This window comes from Mustela putorius, unplaced genomic scaffold, assembly GCF_011764305.1.
Source record: "Mustela putorius furo isolate JIRA1106 unplaced genomic scaffold, ASM1176430v1.1 tig00003867_pilon_pilon_pilon, whole genome shotgun sequence".
Taxonomy (NCBI): Eukaryota; Metazoa; Chordata; class Mammalia; order Carnivora; family Mustelidae; genus Mustela; species Mustela putorius.
This window is the reverse complement of record NW_025422019.1, coordinates 22594560-22608468: the sequence shown is the minus strand read 5'-3', so window position 1 is coordinate 22608468 and position 13909 is coordinate 22594560. Positions and strand designations below refer to the sequence as shown.

At 32.8% G+C, this 13909-nt stretch overlaps 1 protein-coding gene across 1 annotated transcript in view; it reads left to right on the top strand.

Moving 5' to 3' along the window:
• The window catches only part of LRP1B (LDL receptor related protein 1B), a 1620129-nt gene that overhangs the window by 865763 nt on the left and 740457 nt on the right, over positions 1-13909 (top strand). Inside the window, exons 19-20 of the mRNA XM_045066491.1 lie at positions 3802-3882; positions 5020-5187. Of these exons, the coding sequence (XP_044922426.1) occupies positions 3802-3882; positions 5020-5187 (249 nt within the window). The remainder of the gene's footprint in view (positions 1-3801; positions 3883-5019; positions 5188-13909) is intronic.

The window sequence follows — 13909 nt, the reverse complement described above, 5'->3', positions numbered from 1 at the left end:
CCCAAAATCATGACCTGAGTCTAAGGCAGCTGCTTAACCAATGAGCCACCCAGGCGCCCCAAGGACTGGACATATCTTTCTGATACATATGATTTAACCCACAACACTGGAGAAACTACACTACCAGTTGAAGAGTATAGGTAATGTATATACATAGCTAGTGTAGTATCTCATAGTCAGTAAATAGTTATAGGCAATGTGAGTATTATTGTCTCCTAGTTTAGATAACAATTCCCTACCTGGGCTTCTGTAATATTCTTACTTTGTCATTTATTTTAACTTGAATCTCCTATACATTTTCCCCATACTTAGTCATGATGGTCAAATCTATATACATATAGAATATGGACCACATACTTTCAAAAAAACCTATGATAATTTTATTTTGAGACATCAATAATCAGTTACTTAGAAATACTCACTTTGAGCTCAAGAAGGAGAAATACATAAGAAAATTCATAGAGACAGGAAAGAAACAAATTGGATCTGAAAAGTACATCTAAGCTTTGTGTACTGGATAAATATAAGTACCATTACCAATGAAGATTACCCTTGAGAGAGAGAGAAAATTGTTGCTATTTACATAATAGCTTACATATAACCTGGCAATAAATTTTAAGTGAAAGATATAATAGATAAATTGAGCATACCACCTGCACCAATAGACGATTTTTTAACAGTCCATTACTCCACATTAAATATTCTATGAGGTTGAAGTAACCACAGAAATAAAATATAGTTTTCTTTTCTTTATTGTAATTTTAATATAAAATGTAAGCCACTTTCATTCATAATTCTTTCTCTTCAGAGTTAATCAGGTAATCTTTCCAAGTGTCCGTCAGTCTGTCTCATGGGAGATCCAAAGTCAAAGTCAAGAAAGAAAAGGTTGTGCTTAATATTTAAGTCTTTTTCAAATAAAAGAATTCATAGTACCTTAAAAAGAACAAGTGCCTAGAAAAAGACTGAATTCCAGATACTATTTTCAGCTCTTAAATTAAGCTAATATTGAAGAACAGAGAAATGTAAAATTTTTTTTAAGAAGCTTTTGTTTTATTTTTTAGAAGAAAGAGTATTGTCATATGTCTTCTCCTATCAGATACTGGTGAGAAGATACTAAGATTTATGGATACAGTATTTTCCAATGTTACTGAAGAATGAAATGCCTTATATTATAATTAAATTTTTGATGGAACTCCTTCTAAAATGAGTTGCCCATTGACTGCATTATTAAGCAGAGAAAAATCCAAAGATAATTTTAACATTTTAATTTTTTTCTTCTATTTTTCTTTTTCTGAAGTTTAGTTACTATCTTTTATTGGAATTCTGTGATAATCCCAGGAGTTATTCAGTAGATAAACCCTATTTTTGCAACATTAAATGCCTTCAGGGTGTTGTGCATTTCCAGATGACCTTTCTTCTGATTTCTTGACCCTTATGACTTTAAGGACCTGAGAGATCATGTTACAAACCACATGTCTGTCACCAGAGAGGCTATGATTTACTCAAGGTCACAGTGCTTTGTCAATGAAACAGAAATGAAACATTAGTTTCACTAATTCATTCACTCCCTTTTACCCATCCTTTCAATTAATTCCTTTGCTCTTTTTAGTGATTTGTCCTATGCTTTCTTCTAGTTGCCATTTTCTTAAATTCTGTATAGTACTTTTTTGGTCCTATAAACTAAGATAAGGAGGTTGCCAAAAGAAATAATGTAACTAAGTATTAAGTGAAAAAATAAATCAGGAATGTGATGCAACTATTTAAGATCACATACACATCATATGCAAGTATGTAGGTTATATTCACTGTGGGCAGATACAGCGCTCATTTTCTTAGAGATTGAAGGTACACTGGGTTTTAGATTATTTTATTTACTTTTAAAGTTTTTTTTGTTGTTGTTGTTGTTGTTGTTTTTTACCTTTTGCAAACTAACTTCCAGGTTTTTTGGGGAGACATGGGGAACAGTTTTTAGACTTCGAATCTTAGAGGTAGAATCTTAAAGGTCATTTGAAAAATTTCCCAATGAAGTATTACCAAATTTCAGAGGTCTCCAAATGCTTGGGATGATTTCTTTTTTTTTTTCCAACTTAAATATATGATATTGGTAAATATGTTCCTAAGTTTATGAAGAACGATTGAAAATGTGAATAATCTATTCTAGATTTGAAAAGATGCAGTGTTGTGCTCACTTCGGCAGCACATATACGAAAAGATGCACTGTTATTTTTAAAAATTAGATCTCATCGTATCTTAGAAGCTGCATTTTGTTTTTTACTCATTTTAACCATAACTTATACTAATATTTTGTTTAAAGTAATTATTCATGTTTACTGTACATCTTTGAAACATTAAATGTTTATCTAAAGAAGAAAACATATTTTAGACAATATCCCTGTTGATTCTTGAAAGATAAACACATAAGTTTTCATTATCTTGTCAGGTAACAAAAGAAAACTCTCTTAGAAGTATTGATTAAATTATGCCCTGAGTGTTTCCACTTTTCTTTCGAGTGCTTCCCTTTATATGTCAGAAAATTTGTTGAGTTGCTGCATGGATAGCTTTTGATATAGTCTTCTGTCTCTTCATATCAGTGATTGCCTCCTTTTTACTTCTGTTTTTGAAGAATATTTAGGCTCTGATAACTTTATTTTGTTTCTAGAAAGTTAAATTTATTCTAAAATCTATATCTTGAAGCATGTCTTTGGTAGTCACAAAATTTAATTAAGATTTGTTCAGTTTTAGAATAATTTCCATTCAAATTCCAATAACTTATGGGGAATATACTCAAATGTAAACTCACACAAAAAAATTGTTTTTTAAGAAGTGGAAAGCAAGTAATCAATACCCTACCAACCAGATCTGTTATGAGTCTACCACTTTCCTTACATATTATTAATGAAATAATATCAATTTTTGTTGTGATTTGAACAAGTTACCAGTACTAGAAATGGCTATCACTTATAGTCTATTCATGGATACTGTTGCTTGTCAGTCTGCTTGTCACACTAGAGAGAGTTCTCACAGGCTCCAGAGTTGACTTACTGTTTTAACATTTTAAGAGTGAGGATGAATAGCCTTTAATTTCATTTGAAATATTATTTTGAAAATAATACACATTTGAAAATAATACACAACCTATGTCTTTGTGACTATCATGGAAAATTAATTTGCTCACATTTTACTATTCTAGCTAGCGATGACTTGCCAAAAACTACAGGTTAATAATATAGACTTTAACTTTAAAAATGTCATAGTTTTTAAGGGAAAAAAAATCATTCTATAAAATTTGTAACAATGTCATTCAAAATTCTTATTTCCTAAAGACACCATCATCAATGTGCTTCACTGGTGAAAATACTAATAAAATGTTCAAGTAACATGACTTTGAATAATTTGTAAAGTCCTAACTCTTAGAAAGGAATGATCCAGAATAGGCGTAGATGGAATCCCTGGGAAGTGTAACTGCTAGACCAGCCCAAGTCCCAAGGGCCAGTACGAGGTCTGACACTAACTGCCTTCGAACTTTCTTATCAGTGGTGCAGTTCAGGGAATACAGTTCTTCATCAAATGATTCTCCGAGGCTTCCAGTCACTGTAAAGTACTCATTTAAAAAAATATGATACGTATAGGTATCCTATGTCATTAAGAAGTTTATATCACTATATTCGTTAATCTACTGTTTCCTCTGCCTTTTGTGAAAGACAGGGGTGGAGTTCTGGTCACATTAGCAAATGAGATACAAATTAAATCAAGCACAGTCAATAACCTCTTTCCTATTGAATGTTTTTCTATCTTTCATAGAATTTCCAACTTGTGAGCCACTAACTCAATTTATATGTAAAAGTGGAAGATGCATTAGCAGCAAATGGCACTGCGACTCTGGCAAGTACCAAATGTTCCCTATATTGCACTGATTTGATTGGGGGCCTGGCTGTCCATGCTGCTTCACCTCCTTCAGATGCAGTTTATACGAGAAGTTTGCAGGGCTGAGCAAAATGGCTAAGACAAGTGATGAGGGGCCACCTGGCTCATCAGTGGGGATTAACATTAAGGATAATGGAACTCGATCTGTCCCTTGAGGCTGGAAGGAGATTTGTGTTCAGACATTATGCTGGACATAGTTTAAGTCTGCAGACAGGAAGTAAAGGGGACAATTGAAGAAATGACCTGGATTATTCAGGTTCTCCAAAGCACTGATGTAAAGTGCTTTGTCACCTCATGTTGGAGGAGTTTATAAATTATTGTAGAATTATCCAAATGGTCTCAACTCTGCCACCTTGCCCTTTATGTACAAATAATGTTTGTGTTCTTATACTCAATTGTATCATTATGCTAAATTATGCCAAACACAGGTAAATGAATTATGTATAAATCATAATTCTCACTCATGATTTCAGTTTAATCAATTTTCACTTCACATTTCTCTCACCTCCCTCCTGCAACAGTTGTTAATAAAGAATATAAATCATTGTTAATGACAGTGACAATTCCCCAGTATAAACACACACTTACGAGTTGGTGGAGGAAGGGTACATAGTGACGTCTCATGTTGAGAATGGAAAAGAAGGTTCTGAATTAAAGATATGGTTATAAACTCTGGGGCATAGGGATTATAGGTCTAAACAAAAATTTTCTATGATAATTATATCACCAGCTGTATCATTCCATGAAATTCCTGCAATCACCATTGTTCTCCCATTTTACAATTATTTCATATTGCATTGATTTGTTTAGTCAGCAGTTAGTCATTTCTGAGTGAAATAGAAATTAAGCTTTAAAATCCAAAATGAAGTTTTATTTTCCCTCTTTGTTTATTAGCTTATATTCCATCAGAAGTGAAACAATATTGAAAAGATAATCTTCCCCACTCTTTGTGGGAAATGCTCATCATTAATTTATCATTCTTTTATCAAAAACAAAAGAATACTCTATATAGCAAAAAGAAATGGTAGATATTTCATAAGGAAAGTTTTCTTCCTGGTCAGTTTTCACTTCCTTGATGTTGCTGCTTCTTTCCAGATGATGACTGTGGGGATGGCAGTGATGAGGTCAGCTGTGTTCACTCTTGCTTGGATAATCAGTTCAGATGTTCTAGTGGCCGATGCATCCCAGGACACTGGGCCTGTGATGGTGACAATGACTGTGGAGACTTCAGTGATGAAGCCCAAACCAATTGTACCAGGGAAGGTTGGTAATTTTGTGAAGCTATGAACTCTCATTTTAAATTGATATATAATATTTAAATATTTCAGAATGAATATTATATAAAAATAATTTACTCAGCAGGTAAAAAAAAAAATCTGTATTTGGAACAGTATAAAATAAGTGACCGATCACTTTACTTAGGCTCTTTAATTTCTCTGGTTTCTCCTCCTCATACCTCCTTATCCTTTGGTACCTTCTATGGTTTTTGCTTCCTACTCTCATTAAATGCTTTACTTACCACTCCTTTAATCTTCTCCAACTTCTAAGTTGCTAAACCCCAAACCCGTTCCAAAATGAAAACAAACAAAAAACTAGAAAGGCATAATTTTTATTTTATTTTAACACCGAATTTGATCCTTAAGGCTTGAAAAAAACCCCTAGTAAGTGGTGATGTGTTCCCACTGACTGACATCCAGTTGCAAGCTAAGAGGAGGAGACTGTGACCTTGGGCCTCAACATTATCCATTGCAGACCTGACCCTCTCATTTGCAAAGTTTAATCAGCTGTAGGACTTGTTGATAAATTAGAAATTAATGTGGAAACTATCACAGAAGAAATCATTAGCCTGCCAAACATTCATACAGTCAGTAACTATATTTTAAAAGATTTTCTTTATTTGAGAGAGAGAAAAAGAGAGAGAGAGAGAGAGCAAGTGCACACAAGTTGGGGGAGGGGAAGAGGGAGAAGCAGACTCTCCGCTGATCAGGGAGACTGACATAGGGTTCCATCCTGGGAACTCCAGGATCATGACCAGTGGCCAAGGCAGACTCAACCTACTGAGCCACCTAGACGCCCCCAGTAACGTTTTTTTTTAAGTAGAAGTTTTCTTCTGCTTAAGAAATTGGAAGAATTTTTCATTCACTTTTTAATTTATTCCACAAATATTTATTGAACACTTTTTATGTGCTAGGCACTGTGCTTGTACCAAAAGATGAATAAAATGATGAAGAAATGTGTTCAGTATTTAAAATCTAGCATGCAAACAGACAATAAAGTGATTTATTTAATGGATTGGATGCTGGGGTGGAGGGCATATATTGCGTGGTCATAAGAAAGGAATCATTTTCAAAGTGTTCTCCAAGGTCATATATTTGTCTTCTGAAATATTTAACAACTTAGTTAGTTATTAGTTGGTCCACTAATATATAAGAACTAGAGCTTTTCACTTATCACTCACCTCATATGTAAAAAGAAAAGGTGTTCAAAATATATTTTTCTTTTTTTATCTTATATGTTGGAAACATTCATCTGGAGTGTGGTTGACATGTCATTACTAAGTTACACTTTGAATATAAACTACATTCCCCCCCTCCCTCACAGATGTCTTGGTAGGTTCCTCATGAGGTGTACATCTGTGGTCTGCAGGCACTGCCCCTAATATTCTGTGAAAGATAAATTGCCCCAAAGTTAATTTACTTTCATCTCAGAAGTGATATCCCATCTGTCATTTCTATGTGTTTGTGTCTCTAAGTTAAAATGAGCATTGCACATTAAGTTTTGAAGAGATTGCTTTAGTTTCATGAGTATCCCAAGTGATTGTCCATCTCCTTGCAGCTTCACTAGGTAATTTCTTAGGTTTGGATTATTATAAAATCATTGTCTATTTAATGTGAATGACCTTCACCTTTAGAGCACCTCAATTTCACAAGTACATTACTGTAAAGGATATACTGTCAATGTGAATACCATGCATTTCTTATGTGATTATGGTATTATACATACTAAAGAAATTATCCAGATAATCCACATGTTCTTGGACATGTTTCAAGCAAAGAATGAGGAGAACTTCCTGAACTGATTTATATTTATCAGATTATAAATTCTCTAATCAAACACTCTATTTGATGAATATAAGTTTCAGGAATTGAAGAAAGAATGAGAATGTTCTAGGATGACTTTGGTATAAGATAATTCAGAGTGTTTCAGAGGGCATTCAAATATTTTTATCCGTCATTATTTTATGTATTCTGATATAGAAGTTGTAAAATAATCATAACAGAATTGTTAAAGCTGATTAGGAAAGTCATTTTGCACATGCAGGTTTTGTAAGGCCATTGCCAAAGTAGAGTAGAAATTTGATGTAATTAGTCATATAATTTAGTCTTGAAACCTGCTGTGGTAGAAAGAGCAGGGGATTCTGGCTTGAGTTTCAAGACAGACTGTCAAAACTGATCAAATCCACCATATAATTGCTTAGCACTTTGCTTTACATTGCCTGGGTTAAAAGAGCATATGGTGTAGTTTCTCTCAACTCAGATTGTTTTCAAAAGGGCAAAAGTACTCTTGAATTAACTTCTTGGGTTTTTTTTTTTTTTTTTTAAACTTAAACTAAGACTTTATTCTAAACATCTCTCAGGCACAACAAATTCCTAAATGATATAAATGACACCAACCCAAACCAAAGATTTGCAACTGAATCTCATCATGCTACCCACAAAATGTTTAGACATATGTGATAGCAAATATCACAACAGCATACAATGGAACATATGTGGAAATGAGAGTCTGATGACTTAGATACAGTTTTGCTGCTTAAGTTTCCTCACAGGTTAAAAAAACAAGTTGTACTAATGATAAAGTTCTTTTTACTTCAAAGACATTGATTCTGGATTGCAGATTAGTTTGAGATTTGAAAAACCTCTTAAAGCAGAGACCCACAGATATAAGTCAGGTGGTCCATGAACCTGGCTGAGAAACTAGACTCCAACTGGAATTTTACATTCTATTCAATTAGGAATGTGAGGGGGTAGTTCTTTTACTCATTTGGGGAACAGTCTCAACCATATTCCTCCCAAGGAATAAGACATTTCTAAAACAAACATACATTTTCTTTTCTTTTCTTTTTTTTCTTTTTTCTTTCTTTTTTTTTTTTTAGTATTTTTTTTTAGTATTTTTTTAGTATTTTTTTTAGTATTTTTTTTAGTATTTTTTTTAGTATTTTTTTAGTATTCCTTAGGTCAATTTCCATTCAGAAATTGTTGTAAAAATTTATACCCAATAATTTCAGCACAGACTTGACGGATAATGGGACAGTTTGTCTAGAATTCATTTTGACTAAATTTTGCAATTTCTTCTAAATGCAACTTAAATATACCTCAAATGTTTGGATTTTTCTTTTCTTTGAGGGGTCCTCTGACCCTGATTTATGGTCATTGTTCTTTATTTTTGGATTTATTTATTTATTTATTTGACAGACAGAGATCACAAGTAGGTAGAGAGGCAGGTAGAGAGAGAGGGAGAGAGGAGGAAGCAGGCTCCCTGCTAAGCAGAGACCCCGACTCAGGGCTTGATCTCAGGACCCTGAGATCATGACCTGAGCCGAAGGCAGAGTCTTCAACCCACTGAGTCACCCAGGCATTCCTGGTCATTGTTCTTGAATGCCTCTGTTTGGCTGTCTAAAAAGGGAAAATTTACTGCCAGCTGCACTAAGTAAATGAGCTGGCTGATTATAGAACATATGTGATCTTTTATTTACATCACAAATACAAATTAAATGCAAATTTAAAAATATGTATTGACCTTTAATTTTGATTTATCATGAATAAACTTTAACAAGTTCCAAAATCCACTAGGCAGTTTAAATGTAAAATATTATTAATATGTATTCCTACACATGGTCATATTTTTCTGCTTTAACTGTTTAATTTTGCTTCTGCTTTAGAGACTCAATTTTCTTTTGGGCTTTATCCTCATTCATTCATTCATTCGTTCACTAATTTGACGTACTACTTCCCTCTTCAGAGATACAAGAAGGAACCTACAATAATTTTGCTTTTGTAGTTTCATAGTCAAGTATCCAATACACAGGGATGCTCACTAAATAATATTGAATGAAAGAGTTAATTTCTTGACCACAAAATGTGATTATACCCTCAGAATCCAACCCTTATTTGTTTTGTATTATATATCTGGTAATTTTTTTTTTCTGTTTCTTTGCCTTATCTCCAGATTTCGTGGTTTATTTTCATGTTGATGTTTAAGACTAGGCATACTGATCTATTCATGTACATCTCTTTAATAAAATATAATCACTTTCATTTATCCGATAAATATTTGCACTTTTAGTCCATAATTCAATAGAATAAAAGAGATAGGACATCTCCCTTGTCTTTTATTTTTGTTTTTGTTTACATCCTTTCTGTCCAATAGATAGTAAGTTCCAGAAAGATACAAAGAGCTTAATTTTTTTTGTATCTATTATTTAAACAGTAAGTGCCAGTGAGAAGATTCCATTACTAAAAATTCAGTGGGGGAAGAGGAGTTAGCATGTTGGCAACCCACTAATTGCCAGGTGTTTTACATTTGTTATTCCATTTAATCCTCACAATAAGGATTACTCAGACAGGTTAAAATACTTGCCTAGGATTACACAGCTGGAGTTTCAAGCAAAGATTCTGTTCTTTATTCTTCCATCCAGCTCCCTGCTTCTGTAAGGATGGAATATAATTCACCCTTTCCCTTTTTCCTAACTCTTTAAGCATAACATTTATATGATCTCCCAGTAATTACTATATTTTTCTCAATTACATTCTCATTTTTCTTTAATAGAAAAAAAAAAAAGAACTTTCTACTTATTATAGGTCATTGTAATGAAATTTCCCAAAGGGCACTAGAAGGAACCTGAACATTGTATTAAATAACCGCAATAAATCTGGCCTCTTTTTTTGTTTGTTTCTATTCTTTCACTCCCACAACTCTACTTGATAAAGTAGACTGAAGCTTTATCATTACAATAGCTACAGACATTCCCACAAAGACAATTTCTTCTTCAGTCACCCAAACAATCTGTTAGTCTGCCATAAAAGTTTTACCTCATAGACTTAGAAAATTTAGAAAGGTGGGAGAGAATGAAAGATCATTTGGTTCAGTTATTTAGTCATGTGTATGAGGAAAAGGGCTCATTTAGATTAAATTATTCTTACGAGTATGTAAAAATAACAAAAACTTACTGCTTCCTAGAAGGATCTGATCATGTTCTGTTTAGAGATTTAAGACTGAAAACTTTTAGCCATAAAGACATGTTCGGGAGAGGTTTTGGATTTAAATGATTATTCTAAATTCTTTGTGGAAAATCCAGGAAATTCAGACTGTACAGCCAACAAAAAAGGGATAATATCCTACCTAGAGACATTGAATCCACCCAGAGCAGTGCAGTTATCAAAACTTGATCTGTGGCTAAAGACTTAGTTACACATTAGCATAGAGAGAAGGGAAATTAAAACTTAAGGAGGGCATGTATTGCATGGAGCACTGGGAGTTTTATGCAAACAATGAATCTTGGAATACTACATCAAAAACTAATGGCATACTGTATGGTGACTAACATAGCATAATAAATATAATAAAACAAAATAAAATAAAATAAAATAAATCTTTATTTATTTTTTTAAATAAAACCATTATCTCTTGACTTCTGGTCTATATCCTATCCCATCTCAACTGAACCCATCATGTTTTTAGCAGCACAGTTTAATCTTAACAACATAGAAAACAAGATACCAATAAATACTATACACAATCAGACTCAATCATCTGTTTTGTTTTTCTTTCATGAATATATTCTGAGGCTTTCAATTACTTTTTACTAAAATACACAATCAAAATAACTGCTGTTATGTCTCAGTCACTGAATTTCATTGAGAATGAATAAAGTACTGTCTTTGAATTTGAGGAAATTAAAAAATTATATACTCAGCAAAATCACATGATCTCTTCTAATAATTTTTAATTAGTTTTCTTTAATGAAAATATGGATTATTTTCTGATAACACAATTAAAAGCATATTTAAACTTCATCTATTTTTAGAGAGGTATATTTACTTTCAATGAGATACAAATTGTCTGGCTTAACTTTATTCTCTCACAGATTGACTTATTTTCCTCAGGAAATGTTAACACTGAGATATCAAAACAATGTTAATTATTAATGGATTTTATCCATAGGAAAACTCTTTTTGTTTTCTGGGACAAAATAGCTCCTGAAAGGTCATTTTGACCTCAATACTGCAGACGACTTTTATATCAAGAACAAAGAAGACTCAAGGCTTTTGAATCAATTAATAACAAAGCCTGTTCTGAGAATCCATAATGTTTCTAGCATTATCTGTGATTATCAGGACAATTGAAGGGAATCTGAGAAGTATAATTTTTAAAAGTAAATATTAAAAAAGTTCATAAAAATAGGAAGAAGTTAATTATCTTCATCTTAACTATACAGAAAATTAATAATAGATCTACTCTTATTCTTAGATAAATTTAGCTCTGTATTAAGACGATAATTATGCATCTTGACACTAAGCGGAGGAACATCTCTTGTTTTTTAAAAGATATAATTAATAACAAAAGTCAATAGGTAACAGAAAGACAATTTTAATTAAGAACCTCAGCTTGTTTCCTTTTCTTTTAATAGAGCCAAAAAATACGGGCAAGAGTGAATTCATTTCCATAGTCTTAAATTCTGCTTCCTTCTTCTCCTGTTGTGGGTAATGATCAGTGAAATGGTAGGACTTTCAAGCATTCAGCAGAAAATAGGCAAATTAAACACACGCACACACACACATACACACACACACACAGAAAAGAGATAAGTGGCATGGATGATCTACAAAATAATTACTTCACCTTTCAGTAATTGAGTCGTGCCAAGCTTTTGTGAGAGTGAAGATATAAGCAATAGGATAGAACTTTGTCTTTTTTCCGTAGGAATAGAGGGTAGTTAGATTCTTTCAGAGCCTATTTGAACTGTCAGCCTTTGTTTCTTTATTTATGTGAACATCAACTGAATTTGCAATTAGTTATTATATTCCTGAGTGTAATGACCAGATTTATTCACTTTTTGGTAAGAAATTTGTTTTGGTTTTAGGTTGGTACTTGTGAACACATGGGCCTCCCAAGGAAAAGTAGTTGTCATTATTTGCATCTAAAGCCTTCCCACAAATAACTTTGGAGCATAAGAGCATCCACTTAAATTGACATGACCTTCCTGGCACAGAATATTCACCTGTATCAGAATCTTTAAGCACAGCATGTTGTTATTTTTGATATGTATGCACTTAAATTGGGTTTTCTATGAATCATAACCAAAATTTTCCCCATTTTAGAATAGGAGTTGACAAATATTTTCCGTAAAAGGTCAGAGAGTAAATATTTTAGAACTTGCCTATTGCCATTACCCAACTCCTGTTCTAGAATGAAAGAAGCCATAGAGTATATGTATACAAATGCTTATGACTGTCTTCCAATAAAATTTTATTTATGATAACAGGTAGTGGACCAGAATTGGTCTGCAGGTCATAACTTGCTGACCCATTATCTAAAACACAAGTGGAGACACACTCTAAAAGAACTATAATCTTAAATAATCCTTTATGCCCATTCCATAGAATCAACCTTTTAAGACAAAGGAAAAAAATAATGGTGAGAAAAAAGTCCAAAGAAAGAAAATATAAGCCATCAATAATTTCTAAATATTCTCTGGCGTTTCCTCAGATATGTGTGTGTGTGTGTGTGTGTGTGTGTGTGTGTGTGTATACACTCATACACATTATTTCTATGTAAGAATGTTCCACATTATTTTAAAATATCAAATTAAATGATATAATATTTTAGAATCATTTCCAGTAAATATTTGATGCCCATTGTGAGCTAAGTGTATTGCTAAGCCAAGAAATAAATTCCAAATGTAAAATATCTGTATTGCAACTTGTTTTAGTTAATAGTTGGTATCTAACACATCTCTTAAGATGACTAGCTAATTCGAACAATAAATGGAAAAATAGATGTCTTGATTACACAGGGAATTCAGCACATTAATACATTCTATACACTAACATTTAGATATTATAGAAGTTCATCATTTCCATGAGATATTAAATTTTAAATGGAATGTTCATGGTAGAGTCCAAATATCAAAATTTAATTATTGTTATTATTATTTTAGAGAGAGGGAAAGGTAGGAAGGGACAAAGGGAAAGGGAGAGAGAGAATCCTAAGCAGGCTTCATGTCCAGTGCGGAGCTCAATGCAGAGCTTGATCTCCCAACCCTGAGATCATGCATGACGTGAGCCAAAATCAAGAGTCAAATGCTTTACTGAGTGAGCCACTTGGGCACACCAAAACTTAATTTTAATGAACTAAATACAACGTTTTACTTGCTTTACATAGAATTTCACTTATATATTTTACTTTACTGGTAGATATTTAGTGTCATACATTGAAATTTTGCTTCACTATATTTTTTGTGTCTCTGTGTCTATGCATTTCCAACACTAAAATCATTTTAGTATTGTAATAATTGACTCTGTACTTAGGTAGCCACACTTTCTTTCTCATTTCCTTCTCTTCAACTTTTCTTTTTTTTTCTTTTACTTCCACTTTTCTAACTGACCCAGACAATAAACATTAAAGATGTGAAATATGGCCTCTTATTTATTATTAAAGTTCCCATTAAATCCCATGTACTAATAAATGGTTTTGATAGTTCCATCCAACTTCTTATCAGGATAATCCTCAGTGAGGCCTACATGTAAGGGTAAAAAGAATTGGTAGGATTGAAAGTAAAATACAACTACCATACCCTGAAAGTGTATTGGGGTGGGAGAGAGTGAGGGGCAGTCAGATTAATAACCAAATGATATAGCATCTATAACCATCATCAAGGTCAAGGTCTAAAGGAATGAAGACAAGTTAAAGAGGGGAGGCCCTG